The sequence below is a fragment of the Aulonocara sp. 'chitande type north' Nkhata Bay genome, linkage group LG4 (assembly GCF_057382095.1).
Source record: "Aulonocara sp. 'chitande type north' Nkhata Bay isolate Kocher_YH1m ecotype deep benthic linkage group LG4, A_spYH_male_GT1.1, whole genome shotgun sequence".
Lineage (NCBI taxonomy): Eukaryota > Metazoa > Chordata > Actinopteri > Cichliformes > Cichlidae > Aulonocara > Aulonocara sp. 'chitande type north' Nkhata Bay.
In genome coordinates, this window is record NC_141347.1 from 4,421,599 (window position 1) to 4,439,228 (window position 17,630).

The following is a 17,630-nucleotide window of genomic DNA, read 5'->3' on the forward strand; positions in this document are numbered from 1 at the left end:
TATTTCTCACGAGGCTCATGTGTTGGCTTTTATAAACTAGACCCAATCAAGACTGAACACCGTATCAATATATGGGGTGAGCGTCGAAGGAATAAAAATGCTGTGCAGTCCCAGGTAAATTTGTTGCTTGGTGACCTTCATTATGACCCAGACCTTTATTATGATGGAGTATGGTTAAAGTAGTGTCCTGCTGTGTGACAGCAGATGGAAAAGCAATCGGCCTAACTGGAAAACCACTGCTTGACTTCTTCCCACTCACACGCTGCTTTTCTTTAAACTCCCACATCCCTCCTGTCACCCTTGTTTTTCTCCATTCTTTCAGGCTCTTTCTCTCTTTCCCCGTGTCCCTCCTGCTTCCTCAAAGTCCCTCAAGAACCACCGGCGTTCTTCCCATCGTTCTTCCCATCGTTCTTCCCATCGTTCTTCCCATCGTTCTTCCCATCGTTCTTCCACGTTACCCGTCTAGGGAAGTATTGTGAAGCTGGGTGCAGAGGAATCGGGACTCTATCTAACAGATGGTCAGTAGAACATGGCTTACATGCTAGTGTGTGCACACATATACTGCAGGCAAGCGATGCACACTACCACCATGACCACCTGCTATTTAAATATGCTCACTGTTTTGTTTTTGGTTTTGTTTTGAACATGAAACGATTGTACAATGACACGTGAAGTCAAACACATGGGCAAACATGCACACATACACTGTACAGTAAATGACAATTTATTGCACATGGTGCAAGCTCAGATTTCACACTTTTAGTGCTAAGTCCACCCACGTTATGCACACTGCTGGGCCCCTGCCAGCACACACACACAACACACACCCGCCAATATCTAACTAGGATGTCCTTCCCTCAGGTGCACTATCAGATGTTTTTCCAGCAAAGTAAGAAAAATACAGCAATGGAAGAAGAGAAGCTGCAACTAAAAGGGGCGAATAACAATGGCCAGCAGGTAAAAGATAACAGAAATGCAGGATTTTCTCACACGCACACACGATTCCTCGTTCACGTTCATACAGGATCCACTCTCACACTCACCGTGTCGTGGCTGCATCCGAAAACTCGCAGCACGGACGAAGCCAGCTGCGAGAGAAACCGATGGGACATCCTGGTGTGTGTGTGTGTGTGTGTGTGTACAAGTGTGAGAGCGAGTGTTGTGGTTGTGGTGACTGAGAAGCTACGTTCTTATCATCCTGCAGTTAGATGCTGATGGTGGCGACTGCCTGTATGTGTTTGCATGAAAGGCGGAATCTGTAGGGATTTGGGACTGTCCTACCTTCCCCTCGCATGGACCCTCCCCCTTCCTGGTTGCCGTGGCATCATAAGGCGGCGCTTCGTGGAGTGGACAGCCTGATTGGCTCGACGTCCGAGAGGAGCTGGCAGAGCCTGTGAGGAGAAATATTGTTGGCCAGTCACAAATTGTCGTCCTATGCTTGCATACTTGGATCGATCAACAGGTGAGTTTATCGCTTGCTATCTGACCTCGAATCTCCTCCTTTAACTGCCTTGCGATCGGTCGTCTTCATTGTTTTGATGCTCAACCAACAGAATTCCTGGTTCCCAACATACAGCAAACCTTTTTTTAACCAATCACACCCTTCTACACTCCCTCCTACATCCCCTGCCTTGGCCATCTGTCTACCAAACAAGCCAAGATCTTTTTGTGTGTGAAAGCAAATGATGACATTTTCTAAAAGACCTGTGGATTAAGACTCATCCCACTCTCTTGCTCCCTGGTTCTGCTCTTCTCCTCTTTATTAGAAAGCATTGGCTCTTCTTTCTCTCACCAGCTTCCTGCTGCTTGTGCTTCGGTTTGTGTTATCAAATATTACAGTATGCCTAAAATACTTGGCGGTGAGATTAGTAATAAGCAACAAGAGGAAACGGAGAAAGCCTTCTTTCTTTTCTGGTCACCTGCCTGGCCTACCTGGAGGCTGATCCACAGACTTGGATTGCTCCATCAGATGCTCCTTCGCTTTGGCAGACTGAGACAAGACGGTGGCTAAAAGCTGGAAAAAACAAGTCCACACAAACACAGCACATTTATGAGACCACACTTTCATACACAGGAGCACCAACTTCTAACGACTTTCTTTTTATTGCCCTGACGTGGCATTCATTTTTTTCCAACATGCTGAAAATACAGCATATTTTCATCTCGATGCATGCTCAATCATCCCAAAGGTTGATTCTGTTCATCTGGACGTTTTCAGAGGGAGAAATGTTTCGTCACTCATCCAAGTCTTCAGTCTCAGCTGACTGCAGGTTTGCCCAGTCTTAGGCTACGTCCACACTAATACGTTTTCCTTTGAAAACGCATCTTTTTCTCTCAGTTTTGGCCTCCCGTCCACACTGAGACGGCGTTTTCGTTCAAGGATAACGCAGCATTTTGAAAACGCTCTCCAAAGCGCATACGTTTGAAAACGCCGTTTTCGCGTCGCAGTGTGGACAGCGAACCCGGAGCCTTTTCGAAAACGATGACGCATTTTAGTCACGTGATGCAGTCATGTGACCAATTAAACTAAGATAGCGGAGGGCATTTTGCAGCTCTGAAGTTTGACAGCCCTATTAAAGATTAATATCAGTTTGTACATGATTCAGAGAGCTTTTCTTTAAATTCTTTCATTCTCACTCGCTTTTGCAACTTTGTAATTTGTGTTACTCACAGACTCGCAACTCCACCTCATTGTTAGTCCATTTAAAAAAAGCTTTTCCTCGACAGTTTGCCGCGACGTTTCAAAAAGCCGGAAAGTAAATAAGCAGCAGACAGAAATGAGGCAGGTTGAATCTTCTTGCGTTTCACGCATGCTCAGGACTGGAACGTAAGTGTTTTCAGTCGTTTCAATGTGGACGCACAACTCTGTGAAAACGTCTGAAAACGTTAGCGTGGACGCGGAGCGTTTTCAGATGAAAACGTGTAAATAGACTGCAGCGTCGACGAGGTAGCTCTTCTGTGTTGTGCCATCCGCTTCGCCAGAGGTTGTTTGGTTTCCCCGATGTATAAATCCTGACAATCCTCCTGCACTGAACAGCGTACACTATGTTACTCTGTTTGTGTCGGGGGACCCGATCCTTGGGTTGGACCAGTTTTTTGGCGCAGCGTGTTTTGGGGTTCAAAAGCCACAGAGACCTGGTGTTTAGAAAAAATGCGTCTCAACTGCTCCGATACTCCTGACACGTACGGGATCACTACGGGTTTTCGCTTGGGCAGCGGTTGTCCTTCCCTCCTGGATCAGCTGGAGCTTTCTTTAGGTGATTGGGGAAACCTGGAGTCAGCTGAGACTGAAGACTTGGATGAATGACAAAACATTTCTCCCTCTGAAAACGCTACGTCCACATGAACAGAAGTACAATAGGGCAAGAATAGCTTCATTGCCACACTTCATCTGCCTGTTTGGCTGTTTTCCCACAGACGTCTGTTGGACTGGATGTCTTTTTGTGACCATAGCTATCGCCATCTGGTGGCCTTTCGGTAGAAAGTTTAAGACACTTAATTGGCTTCAGTTTTCCAACATAGAAGCTGCAGCCAAGTTTTAATTTTGTCTACCAGCCATGACCCAGTTAGCCTTGGCCCGCTGATATTAGCTACTTAAGCTAAATATCATTTAGCTAACATTACCGTATCACTACGTTGAGCTAGGAGTTGCGTAGTAGTCCCTTCGATTAACTACTGCTAACTTTCTGATAACTTAACCCCCTTCTGTCGAACACCTTGCTCCTCTGTACACTTAGCAAACCACAGTGTACGATCTCAAACATGGCACTCTTCATTAGCAAGACTTTACTGTCAGAATTAGCATCATATAGAAAGTAAAGACTATAAATTAGAAAACTGTGCATATCTTGCCACAGCTTGCATGGATACATAGTTGGTCAAACCAGTTTTTTAATGTTCTAATGAAAGACATGTTCAGATCAAGCGAAAGGTAATAACATTTCACATTATCATATATTCTTTGTTCTAAACATACTAAAGTTGATGCATCGCAGTAAGAAATCCTTCATTTTTAAGCTCTTAAGATAACTATTAGGTGAAAAAATTTTTGTCATGAACCACACAGCTGGAAACATGGTGGAAAATTCAGTCAGAGCTTCTTTTCTTTTTTATTATAGATATAAAACCATGTGTTGGCTTCCCTGTGCCAACACGGAGGCCAAATTGAATTTATCTGAGGCATATTAAAACATAACAATGGCAGTAGTATGGAAAGGTTATATATAAAGGCAGGGAATAAACTCACTACTGTTACAATAGTCACCACAGGCTACACATTACACCAGAACAAATGAGGCTGTAGCAGCAAAACTAAAGTACATGTGAGTATATTTCAGGAATAATGAATTCTACTTTTCATTTGTTAAAGAAAAATGTGGTATCGCTTCTAATAAATGTTACTCCACAGGCCATCCATCCTGGATAAAACATGCGTTTAAAGGGTTTGGTTTCCTGAAATCATGATATCTGATGATAAGTGTCCATTTCATGCTCATATACTCATTCTAAATTATCTACTGTTGCCTTCAGGGGACAGTCACACCTTTGCTGAATATCATATCCTCAGTGAGAAAAAAGTCAGTTGCTTGGGTGCTGTTTCTGCCTTTTATAGATTCAGTACCTACATCATCTCAGTTAGAATTGATCTCTGGAGAAAAGGCTGTCTTTTGGGAAAAAAACCCTGACATGATGTATGCCGACTGCCACCGCATTAATCACAGTAAAACATCCTCCTGAAACCTGCAGCACTGCAATAAAAATTGGACTTCCAACGAAAGAGAAACGAGATGCAGAGAGAACAGAGGCTTTCACCGAGTCTGAGCTACACAAATCTGCTGTGTGGTTCTATTACTGTAGTGCGTTCAAATAACTGACATCCATCTGCATAATCTTTTTATGAGAGAAAAATGTGGGATATAATGTCCATGTGGCATATCTCTGTGCCACTACTTCAATCTTTAACGTCGTGGTATACTTTACTTTTACAGATGTTTTTTTAATGTTACATCTTATCTATAACAAATAGGAAAATATTAAAAAGAATAATGCATAAAGGCATAGCATAAAAAAGTCAAAGCACAGTTATCCACTCATCTGTTTGCCTACAAACTATTTACATGTGACGTCCTGAACTGTAGCTTCAAACAACAGCCCTGTACCTTCATTTTAAAGACAAGAAGAAATAAAAATGACTTTGATGTTGTCCACTCATTGGTAAGACTTGGAATAAATAAACATTCATAAGGAACAAAGGTTATATCTTCTATTCAATTCAATTCTATTCTATTTATGTAGCGCCAAATCACAACAAACGTCGCCTCACAGCGTTTTATAATGTACAGTAGATACAATATAATAGATCTTCTAAAAGCAGGATTAGTATCATCATGTAAGCCTTCATCAGTGATGATGTACATGGTGGTAGAGCCAATCCCTGAAGCGTTTGCTGCAGGTTTCCTAGTGTTTACTAGTATTTTATACTACAGTCACACTAGGATAAACTGTGGTTTGAGACCATGGCACAGAAAAATCACTGGAACCAGTGAACTTGAGATGTTGTTGTATTTGAAACAACATCCCTCTGAAGATGTGGAGCAGGTCTGCAACCACACAGTCAGTTACTGTGAAGTGACTCTGGTTCATCAAGATGGCGATAAAACAGCAATTAGGTGGAGTCAGTCTGCTTTCAGTGTAAAACTGGTGTCAAGTTTGGATGGTGCAGGGTGGTGGTATCTACAAAATGAGATGCTTTTATATAGCAATATAACCAGAAAACAACCAGCTGCAAACCAGGTTTAGACTCAGATTGATGAAAGGTGTTGGCAAAATGTTATTCCTTTACAAAGGCTTGCAAACCTTTGGAGTACCTGGAAGTGAAGCCCGTTCTTACTCCCGACGCGTAATATACCGACGATTTCTCACATCCCGAGGCGTTCCATTGGAAAGGTGACCACCCACGCTCCTATGCTACGCGCCGGATTGAGCATGAAATCGAATAGGATGACGCTCCTGCGGTAACACACGTTCCAGCCGTGTATTCCAGCCCTGACCCTAATCCCTAATCCTAACCATAACCTTACCTTAACCTTAGTGTTTTCCAAAGCGATTTAAGTAAAATAAACGTGCATGTGTAGATTGATTCCAAACAGTTCTCATGTTTCCTCATTTTTCCAAACTCGTAATATAGGAACGTGTTGGGTGGCGTAATATACGTGTAAGTGCAATCAGTTGGACTGCAGTTATTTGGAGACACATTTCCCAGGCGACCTGAACAATGAAAGTACTGGGCGGGACTTGAGAGATTTGCAGCCACCAACTAATTGCTGTAACTACAATGCAATCACGAAGCAAGCGCAGATTTTTCCCAGTTGCAGAGGCCGCAGTTTTAACTTTAGTGTGACTGAACCATTATTAGCCCGTTGCCTTAGCACTAAGGAAACCCACATGAATGAAAGTCTCGAAACTTGCTAGCATTACCTAATAACTTAGCACTCTACTAACTTTGAACTTAAAACCTAAACTATAGTCAAAACCAATGGATATTGTCACACTGGCTACATTATACTTTTATAAAATAGTTTTTTTAAATTAAATAAACACAAGCCCCCAAAGCCTGTTCAGTTGTCATTTTTGACCTCCAGTAGCCAAGTAACCAGTCATGAGATGTTACAATTTATTGCACAGCCACAAATATTTCAATTTCAGCTTTTAACTCCCAGCTTGTTACGTTTTACAAACTACGGCTACGTTCACTCTGCAGGTCTTGATGCTCAACTCCGATTTTTTTATCAAATCTGATTTTTTTTTGTCTGCTCGTTCACACTACAGATAAAATGCGACAGCAAACGCGCTCTAGTGTGAACGCTCAAAGCGACCGCATGCACAAAAGAAGACGTCACACACAACACGCTCTGTTTACACCCAGAGCAACAGTATTGTTTGACTGATGGCCTTAATATAAAGACTTCGGACTTTACGTTTCCTAATTTTGCTTTAAGTTATAAAGTTATTTTGTTATTTACAAACTAACTTTATAACTATCATTATTGCTGTTTTAGAGGAGCGCTGCTTCAAAGGATAGCTGCAGGTTTCTGTCAGAATCTGCAGATTATACAGTACAAATAAAATGTTCACGTTTCTCCAACGCTCTCTTCCCAACATCTACACTGGATGGCCAGGAAGCGTTCGCGATGTCTTCTCCGGTGCTGATAATTGGCGTCTGTCTCGTGTCAGTGACGTAAAAGACGGATTTAATGCGACATGACCATCAAACAGCAGTCGCTTTCTAAAACATCGGATATGTATCGGATTCAGCACCACATACGAAAGTGACCCAGGTCGGATTTGAAAATATCGGATTTGAGCCGTTCACACTGTCACCATGATGGGATAGATGGTCGCACAGGGTCAGAAAAGTCGGATTTGATGCGCTTTCGCCTGCAGTGTGAACGCAGCCTAAAGGACCATTTCATAATACCTCAGAAAATTTCACTACTTGTTTAAGATCATCCGTTAGGTTTAGTCAAGTGTTTGCGTGTGTGTGTGTGTGTGTGTGTGTGTGTGTGTGTGTGTGTAGGGTACCTTAACCCCCTCAGCCTGTGCGTGGAGGATGTGTGCAGCGCTGCCAGCACTCTGCCCACTGCCTGATGACCTCACACTGGTTACACTGCCGGAACTACCGACGCTGCTGCGATCTCCACCTGGAACACACACACACACACACACACACACACACACACACACGACATACACATACATTCACACACGCATGCAACCGCCCAAACAACACGTATAGATTTTGTTCATACGAATGCAAACATGCAACAAGATGGATGCATACAGTCACACACACACAGACACACACACACAAACACACGCATTGAGTGGTTTAGCTGATATCCAAAGCAGTGTGGTAAGAGGTGTGACTCTCCATTGAAATGCACTGGGCAGCATGTGGTTGGATGCACAGGACGGACAGACAGGGTGACGGACGATTGAGTGACGAACAGAAAAGTGGAATAAAGACACTTTCATACATGTTGCACACACACGTGCACGCACACACCATCTTTTCTCTTGGGTTTTCTCTCAGATTTTTTAGCTTTCTTGATGTCCCCACACAAGCAGTTGGAAAGACACGCACGCACAAAGACTGTAGACCGATGCAGATGGCTGCAGTCCTACACATAAGGCCGCTGACTTCAGCTAAGCTTCGGATGGAAGGATAAGCAGGAGATGGGAGACTGTCAGGAGCAGGTCAAAGAGTACCTGAAAGCCTTCAAACCACATCATCTTGTGGTTCAAACAAACAGATGAGTGGTTTCTGTCTTCCAGACATTTGTACTACTGTAGGCACTTAGAAATGGCAGCGCTGGGTATGAAAAGTTTTTCTGAATGGCGTCAGATACTGTTTGACCCCTGGTCAGACCTTCAGGTTTCAGGGATTGAGGGCTCAGCGCAGCGCGGCTTAGTTACCTGCCACAGGCTTGCGCAGTACCCAGATCTCTTCATTGGAGCCTCCATGGGGCCCGCTGGACGGGGTAGGAGAACTTTGAGGACTTGCCTCTGAGCCGCGACAACCTTCAACACAGAATACCACTGTTAGCCGCTAACTGACTCTAAAGTGACCGAGGAAACTGGTGTTGTTCTGCCACTTAACGCAGTAATACTTCATTTTTCTGTGGAACAGAACTATAGCAATCAGCACTGTGCTTATTTATGCAGCCATGCATTACACTTTTATTTTATAAAAACACTAATAATTGTCTATTTTGCTGCTAAATGTTCCCATTTCATAGGTAGCTGCTAACACCATGTGTCATGAGTCAACGTATGGTAGCTTTGTATTCAATTACAAGGTCCACAGAACAAGTGGGACTAACAGTAACTGTCCACATGTTCACAATAATACTGCAGGGCTTACGTCTGCTCTTTCTTTTTATATGTTTGTGATATTTAGCATTCAAATTTGACCTCAGAGTGGATTTAATATGAGGTTAGCACACAGGTCTGCACTTAATACTGCAGCTATCAATGCTACGTATGTGTACTGTACTATGTAACAAGTTCATATGATATATATTTATATATATTATATGTATAAGTTTGTATAAAATACATGAGATTATATCTGCTCCTTAAATATACTTTAAACCAAGTGCAGGCCGTGGTAACGGCTGACGTTTGCAGATTACTGAGGTTCCCAGATTAGGCTTAACGCCTCTCAGTGGCCTCACATTTTCTCATGTTAGTCCTAAATCGCTTCAGACGACAGCATCTTGAATCACAACCTGCCTTGATCCATAAAAAAAGTTGCAATGGATAAATTTACACTGTCGTCTGGAGTATGTTCATATTCATATCCGTCCTATTCTCAGAACAGCAAGGATAAAGTGGAGTTAATTAAGTTAACTCTAAAGTAATTCTTGAAAAAGACAGGAAGTAAGTCCAGTAGGAGAGAGGAGCAATAAAGGAAAGGTTTCAAACTTACACACATTCTCTCTCTCACACACAGAAAAAAACACAGCATATATATATAGATATATGAAAACATTTATATACCAATAGTACATAAATAAATCCATAACATGAAAATCTGTGTATATACACATATATGCCATAATGTACATACACATACATATATAATGCATCCAAAAATATGTGATTATATATGTTGGGCTTTTCAGAATGGGGCTGCTGTAGTGCATTTGGAGAGTATTATAAATAAACCATTATAACCATCTTAATAAGGGCTGGATAATGGTTTACATGTGTGACCAACAGTGCTGCAGAGAAACTGAGCTGCGACGCTCCTTGTGGACATTTTGCATCCCTCAGAGTGACCTTGGGAACGTTATTGACCAGTCTGTTTCCACATCCTTTCATAGAGCCCGATATTCCAGCTGCTTGTGAAATGTGCCGTCTTTGAACCATCGAGGCTCAGAGAAAACATGCTGAGCTGACATAGTTGTGATGAAGAAAGGAAGGACTCGTTTTCCTCGAGGTAACAGAATGGTCTCCCATTCACAGAGCCGTTTACAATCAGTGAAAAACTTACCTGCACAGCACTGACGGGGACATTTTCTAGCAATGTATTTGGGTCTTTTATGCAACACTTGACATTTTATACCTTGTAAGTTGCCAACTTTTACATAGTCTTTTTTTCTCCCCCCCTAATATCTCATGTTCAACAATCAAAGAAGATAAAATTTGTATTATTCAGGAAGCAGTTTCTCACTGAATAGCTAGAAAATGTCCCCGTTTGGTAAAGAGAAACGCCAAAAGTATTACAAACACAAAGCTGTCAAACTAAAACTGCTCCCAATATGAAAAGAAAAACACCTTTACTGTATGTTTCTTTCAATCATAACAATTTCTAACTCTCCAAACCCTTCAACACATGTACAGACCTAAGAGTTTATTGAAATAATTCACCAACTCACTCACACACAAACACACACTCACATCCAGTGACGGTAAGTGAACAAGGTGGGTAAAAGTGATGCTAAAATGAACAGACGTGAAACGGCACGCAGGACGAGGACAGAACAGAAAACACTCTGGCTTGTTCAGGAGAGGGCTTCGAGTGGAGCGTGTCGGGATAAGGAGCAGGGCTGCCCTGGTGGCTGGGACGATGGTGAAATTCAGGGAAGGAGGGAAGAACAAAAGGAAACGGAAACGGGGGGAAAGAACTGTAAAAACCAAAAACTACAAATCAAGACAACTAAAGCACAAACCAACTCAGGAGAACAGAGGTTTGTCACAAAATGAGGAGCCTACCCAGCCTAACTTCTCTTATTAGCAAAGACGCTGAAAGCATTTTTTAAAAATGTGGCGCTGCTGTTCAGTTGCACCACTTTAACAGCATCGACTGCTTGTCTGTCTTCTGCTCATCTGTTGGGCTGTTTTTACTGAAAAGGTCTGAATACAACCAAATAACGTAAAATAGTTTTCTGCAAAATGAATCAGTAATTTAAGCCTAACTCTAACCCTACGCACTGAGAGTACTGGCATTTCAAGGGATGAAGATAACAGTCCTTCTAACTGACACATATTTACATCAGTCCCATCAATGACTGTTTTGCTTAAATATAGGGTCAACCTCAGAGTTCTTGCCCCAAGTGGAAGAGTTTAAGTATCTCTGGGTTTTGTTCACATGTGACGGGAGAAAGGAGCGGGAGATCGACAGATGGATGTGGATGCTGTAGCTGTCTGTGGTGGTGAAGAGAGAGCTGAGTGTAAAAGCAAAGCAATTTACCGGCTGATCTACGTCCCTGCCCTCACCTATGGCCACGAGCTGTGGGTAGTGACCGAAAGAACGAGATCGCGGATACAAGCGGCGGAAATGAGCTTCCTCCGAAGGGTGGCTGGCCTCTCCCTTAGAGATAGGGTGAGAGGTTTGGCCATCCGGGAGGGGCTCAGAGTAGAGCCGCTACTGCTCCACATCGAAAGGAGCCAGCTGAGGTGATTCGGGCATCTGACAAGGATGCCCCCTGGGCGCCTCCTGGGTGAGGTGTTCCAGGCCTGTCCCACCGGGAGGAGGCAGACCCAGGAGGCGCTCTGGTTACCAGCAAGTTGTCTTGGTTAGGCTATTTTTTGTTTAGCCAAACGTTATATTGGCAACCTTTCAGAAACTAGAAGCTGGTACCTTTCAAATGAAGTCTTGCATATTCACTTTCTTATTATTATGTTATATTATGCATTATGATTTTTCTCCTAAACACTGTTCGATTTCCTAACCTGAATCCCACCCACTACCCCAGATGAGCTGCCAGAGGTTAACCCTAACCCTGTCCTGTATTTAGGAGAAAGGTGAAATGGTCTCTTATAGGGAAAATAAATGTGCATAGGTTTTCTCATGTGTCAGTTTGACTATTTTCTTTTTTTGCTGACTGATAATAAAAATAAAAGTTAACTTCTCATACTGGTTAGGATTAGTGTTGGGACTAGGGTTAGAACTGACCACAGAGGGTTAAGAGGTTAATGTATATTAAAGCAATTTGAATGTAATGAGGGAATAGATTTCATGGATAATAATGGAAAATAACACAGAAAAAACAATATACATCTGAGTTTTATCACCTAACCCACTTGAAACGACTGTTATGTATGCTGGAGATTAAAAAAGACAAACTCTATCTAAACTTTTATGGTTCTTATTTAATAATCTTTTTTTTTTTTTTACATATAATGTCATTCCTGTAACTGTATGTATTGCATATTTTTGTGCAATGGTCTGCAACTATTTCCCTGCACGGTTTGATCTCTGTCCACAGAGCCAACTGAAATAATAACACCAGAAATATCAGGTGGTCTAAACTCTTCTTCCCCAAAGCGGATTCTGGATCTCAGTAATGGAAATGACAACAGCAACAATTGAAAAACAAAAGTTAGACAGTATGAGCAACACATAAAACTACATGGATAATGATTTAATAACAGAAAACTTTAATGGATGCCTTCGTAACAGGAAAAATGCCAATTTGAATCTTACATAGCCGATCAGATTTTTTTAAACTTGCAATTAGTTCATAAAACATAAGGAAAGCATCCCTTAAAGCTTTCATAATAATAAACATAATAATAAACATAATAATAATGATAATAATAATAACAATAATAATAATGAGAAAGGGGCCGTGTACCTGGGGCAGCAGGTGTGTCTCCCTGTGGGCTTGTCACGGGTGACCTGTTATAGCCAAAGGAAGTGAAAAGTGGAAGCAGTGGCTGATGGGAATGTGGTGGAGGAGGAGGCGGTGGAGGCAGGATATGGATCTGATGGAACGTGGTGTCGTTGCCGTTGACTACTGCGTTGGCAGGGGCAACCGTCGCCGGGGCAACCAGCGGTATCTTTTGAAACTGTTGAGTGCAAATGACTGTGCTGGCCAAACCTAGATAACACCCACCGTGACGACACACGGAAAACACACACACAACCAGCCAACAGTGAGCCACCACCACGTGACAAACAAACGACAAGACAGAGAATTACATGTAAGAAAAAAGGGAAGAAAAAAAAGGAAAATTAAAAACAAGGACTGAAGTTAGAACTCAAACCAAGAGGAAGAGGGGAATGAAGGACAAAGCTGATGTAGTAGATGCAGTGAATGACAAACAGCTGTGAGCATCAGTGGAATGAAATGAACGGAGCGCTGCCGTGAAAGTGGAAATGGGCTGAGGGGCTGATAATAAACTTGCACTTGAATCAAGCAGTGGTACTGTGCAAAACAGCAAATATGTTCTGTTGCATGTTATTAGCTACAAGTGTTACTTCTACGTAACATGTAGGTCTTTCACTCACATGTGCCAGTTTTAGTAAATGTTGGTGGTAGAGACCTGCCTCAGCACAGAGGAGCAAATGAATATAAATATCTTGTTTTATCAACCATTGTGGAGAGGCTGTGTAGCATCTTACGACAGCAGCTGCATACTTTTGTTGGAATAGCATTTTATTTTTCATGTTAACATAATAACAACTTTTAGAATATGGAAAGAAGACGTTCTGAACCAGAGATAGCACTTTAGTAATGAAGCTAGCTGAACACATGCTAACCTGATGCTAACCTGATGCGATGTTAGGACTGTCCTCTCTCTAGTGTGCGAGCTAACAACATAATTGGCCATTCAATATATTTTATTCCTTACAGGTGCATACTTAAAATGTATTTCACTTTTGTTGTATTAGTATTTTGTGTATTATTTTCACTTTAAATTTGCTACTTTGTTGCAAGTCATTAGCCAGTTGTAACCAAACAATAAAATGTAGCATTGATGACTCCTAGCTTTAGTACCGGCTGGATAAGTAGCCACCCTTTGCTTTGTTGACAGCGCTGCAAACCCTTGGCCTTCTGTCACTGACCTTCATGGTGTAGTCACCTGAAATGGTTTTCACTTCACAGGTGTGCCTTGTCAGAGTTTATTTGTGGAGTTTCTTGCCTTCTTAATGAGGCTGGGACCATCAGTTGTGTTGCACAGAGGTCAGGTTGGTACGCAGCTGACAGCCCTATTTGACAACTGTTAGAATTCATATTATGGCAAGAACCAATCAGCTAAGTAAAGAGAAACGACAGTCCATCATTACTTTAAGAACTGAAGGTCAGTCAGTCCATAACATTGCTCAAACTTTGAACGTGTCCCCAAGTGCAGCAGCAAAAACCATCAAGTGCTACAATGAAACTGGTTCACATGAGGACACGAAAGGAAGACCAAGAATCGCCTCTGCTGCTGTGGATAAACTCATCCAAGCCACCAGCCGCAGAAATCGCAAGTTAACAGCGCCTCAGATTAGAGCCCAGATGAATGCCACACAGAGCTCCAGTAGCAGACTCATCTCTACATGTTTAGAGGAGCATGAATCAGGCCTTTATGGTCAAATAGCTGCTAAGAAACCACGGCTAAGGAAAAGCAACAAGAAGAAGAGATTTGTTTTGGACAGAGAAACACAAGGAGTGGACATTAGACCATCTGTGCTTTGGTCTGATGAGTCCAAATTAGAGATCTTTGGTTCCACCTGCCGTTCAGCAGAAAAGCTGAACGGAGGATGGAGGTGTGGTGTACCATTCCATCCGGGTTGCGTTTAGTTGGACCATCGTTTATCTTTCAACAGTACAATGACCCCAAACACACCTCCAGTGCTGTTTGACCAAAAAGGAGAGTAATGGAGTGCTAGCCAGATGCCCTGGCCTCCACAGTCACCTGACCTAAAACCAGTGGAGATGGTTTGGAATGAGATGGACCTCAGAGTGAAGGCAAAAGAGCCATCGAGTGCTCAGCATCTCTGGGAACTCCTTCAAGAATGTTGCAAAACCATTTCAGGTCACGACTTCGTGAAGCTCATTGAGAGAAGGCCAAGAGTGTGCAAAGCAGTAATCAAAGCAAAGAGTGGCTACTTTGAAGAATCTAAAATTTAAAGCACGTTTTGAGTTATTTTACACTTTTGTGTTTAATTCCAAATGTGTTCATTGGTAGTTTTGATGCCTTCCACATTTTACTGAAGTCTATAATTCTATATAATGTATTGCTAGTAGTAGCAGCAGCACAACACTAGCACAACAACGCTGACTTAATAAACCTGCAAAACATTTATAGCTAATATATCTATAATATTTATAACTAGATAATTGCCTAGACATTCTTTCACAAGCTAGCTGCTAAAGTTTGTTCTGTTTTTGTGATTGGTCACTCTACACTGAAACTAAACGCTTAAATGCACGAGCGTTATTACAACATTTAGGACAAATTATGAACGGTTGTCTCTGAAAGGTTTTGCTGCTGCTTCCCTGTTAGCGGGAATAAAAGAGCAGATGAGAGCAATATAACATGGAGAGGGAACTGACTGAGAGAAAAGAATAATTAAAAATTGATGAAAAACAGCTGAGTAAATGAAACTTCCTGTTAGAACAGCTGCTGCTGATGCTGCACAGTGTGTATCTGTGTATGCGCGGATGAGCGGTAGCAGTGATTAGTCAGTCTGGCTCTGCAAGCCAAGTGGGAGCATTCCAGCTGTTTCTGCACTGCATACAGCTGCCGTATACAGTATAAGGCGGCGTACAGCTGCTGCATGATTTAGTGTATGAAAGGATGGGTGATGCCACAATAGTGCCGAGGTGGTAATGCAGTGTGCAAAGGTAATCAGAGGAGGACGTGATGAGCATGAACAGACAACAGGTAACGGCTGTCAGTGGTGAGCAACAATTAGAGAGACACTCATACAGACTAAGACAAGAAGACATATACTGGTAAACAGAACTACCAGACCTATAGGGACCAACACGACAAACAATTAAAAACATCTGAGCCTCTCTGTGGCTGCTCAGTCACACCGAGATGACAGGATGGGTCTGAATATGTTGTGTACGTTTCATCCAGGTGAATAAAAGCTGATTAAGATGGAGGGGCGCACCAAGCAATGAAAGTTTACATGCTAAACAAATAAATGTTTGATACTTTGGGGGAATGTCTATTCATGCAGAGGGTTAGAAGACAACAGCCAGTAGTTTCATCTTAAACCCTGAAAAAAGGTTTAAACTAAAACATGTTTATACTTTTTTATAAAATCAGATCTAGCGTGCTAAATGTTAAGCTTTAAAGGTGCTATTAGGGAGATTTTCTTACCTCTGATCAAAGCCAGGCTAGCTGTTTTCAGTCTTGCTAAAGTTAAGCTAATCGGCATACAAATACGACATGTTGTCAGTTTTCTCACCTAATGCTACTTTTATAGCATTTGGTGAGAAACAACAGGGTAACTACTTATATAAAATACATAAGCACACATTTCTGAGCTCCATTAAGCCACTTGTGCTAAGCTAAGCTAAGCTATCTGCATGCTAGGAGCAGCACCTTAATATTATCGTTTCCCATATAAAGGCAGACATTTTTATGTCAAATTAGTCCTTTCATGTACGCAACTAAAAGTACATAAATGTTTAGCTTTGGTTTTATTTATATTTTCCTGTCAACATTAAGAGGTGAGGGTAAGCTGCAACCACAGACATGTAAAACATGGACGTAGCTTTTGGGCTGGAAAGATTCGGTGCAAACGCTTTTCACTCATTTCAGGCCACACTGAATAAAAAAAGTCTATTTTCTAAATGTTAGTCATACTGTGTTTAAAAATAGAGGATTATCTGCGTTAAGCTCATTGGCAAACATCATGTGATCGACAATTCGTTAACCAATGAGCAACCGGTTTCACTGCCAGTGTGTGACATCATGGTGACTTCATCCGTCTTTTACACTGTCTGTGGTGGCATAAGAAAGATGTTGATAATTGTGGGATATATAACCTTGTGTCGACCACCTGAATGTTTTGGGTTTGGGGGTTTTTTGTTATGATTTTTTCCCCAGGTTGATGCTGTACTATCAAAAATTCCACCAGGCTTGGACCTTAACTTGAGCAATGCGGAGATGACAGGTGGCTGTATGGTACCACTTTGATGCTGGCTGACTCACAGACAGCTCCTCTCCCACTGTATGAGATGAAAGCGATGAAAGTCTCTGATGTGACTTCTATTTTAACTCGCTCTATTCAAAAAAAGCTGGCTGAGGGTTTTTATCGAATTTACCTTTAATGTACGGGTTTTACAGATGTTTGCCTCCGAGTATCTCCTGCGTTCGCTCCGAGTGTGCACATGTGCCTGACTCATGTGCAGAAGCCTTTTAGCAGCCAGCTTCATCAAAATTTCAAAAGCAGCTCCAACACGACCTTACATGCGCGCACATATACACGCAAACTCACCTGTGCGTTTGCTGATGACCTCCACCATGGTGGATGGAAAGTAGCCCACGCGGTCATTTCCTGTCCGGTTGTCATGGATACAGCCTTTCCAGCGTCCGTCGGGGTGCTGCTCCAAAACCTGCGAGGCGAGCACATCCACTACATTAAATGTGGACAATACATAAATTAATAAATGATTAATACCACAGAATTTAATTTAAAGCTTTCCAACGTGATTACTTTATAATTTTATTCTTTTAAAAAACACAAAGCTGCACATTTGGTGCTGAATCCCCAAAGTCAACTTGTTCATTCAGACCCTGAGGAAAAAAGCGTTGGCACTACTTGGCTTCCTCACTACTGTAATAAGTCCCCAAAGGCTTCAAACATGCTCATAAATATCCATCACTGCGAT

At 42.1% G+C, this 17,630-nt stretch overlaps 1 protein-coding gene across 6 annotated transcripts in view; it reads right to left on the reverse strand.

Moving 5' to 3' along the window:
- The window catches only part of caskin1 (CASK interacting protein 1), a 122,477-nt gene that overhangs the window by 18,325 nt on the left and 86,522 nt on the right, over window positions 1-17,630 (reverse strand). For 3 of the 6 annotated variants that reach the window (XM_086288027.1, XM_086288025.1, XM_086288024.1), the window contains exons 10-15: window positions 17,237-17,354; window positions 12,645-12,890; window positions 8,476-8,580; window positions 7,582-7,700; window positions 1,933-2,014; window positions 1,282-1,391 (exon numbers count right to left, since the gene is read on the reverse strand). In XM_086288027.1, the coding sequence (XP_086144153.1) occupies window positions 1,282-1,391; window positions 1,933-2,014; window positions 7,582-7,700; window positions 8,476-8,580; window positions 12,645-12,890; window positions 17,237-17,354 (780 nt within the window). The remainder of the gene's footprint in view (window positions 1-1,281; window positions 1,392-1,932; window positions 2,015-7,581; window positions 7,701-8,475; window positions 8,581-12,644; window positions 12,891-17,236; window positions 17,355-17,630) is intronic. The other 3 variants (XM_086288028.1, XM_086288026.1, XM_086288029.1) reach the window with 3 other exon arrangements.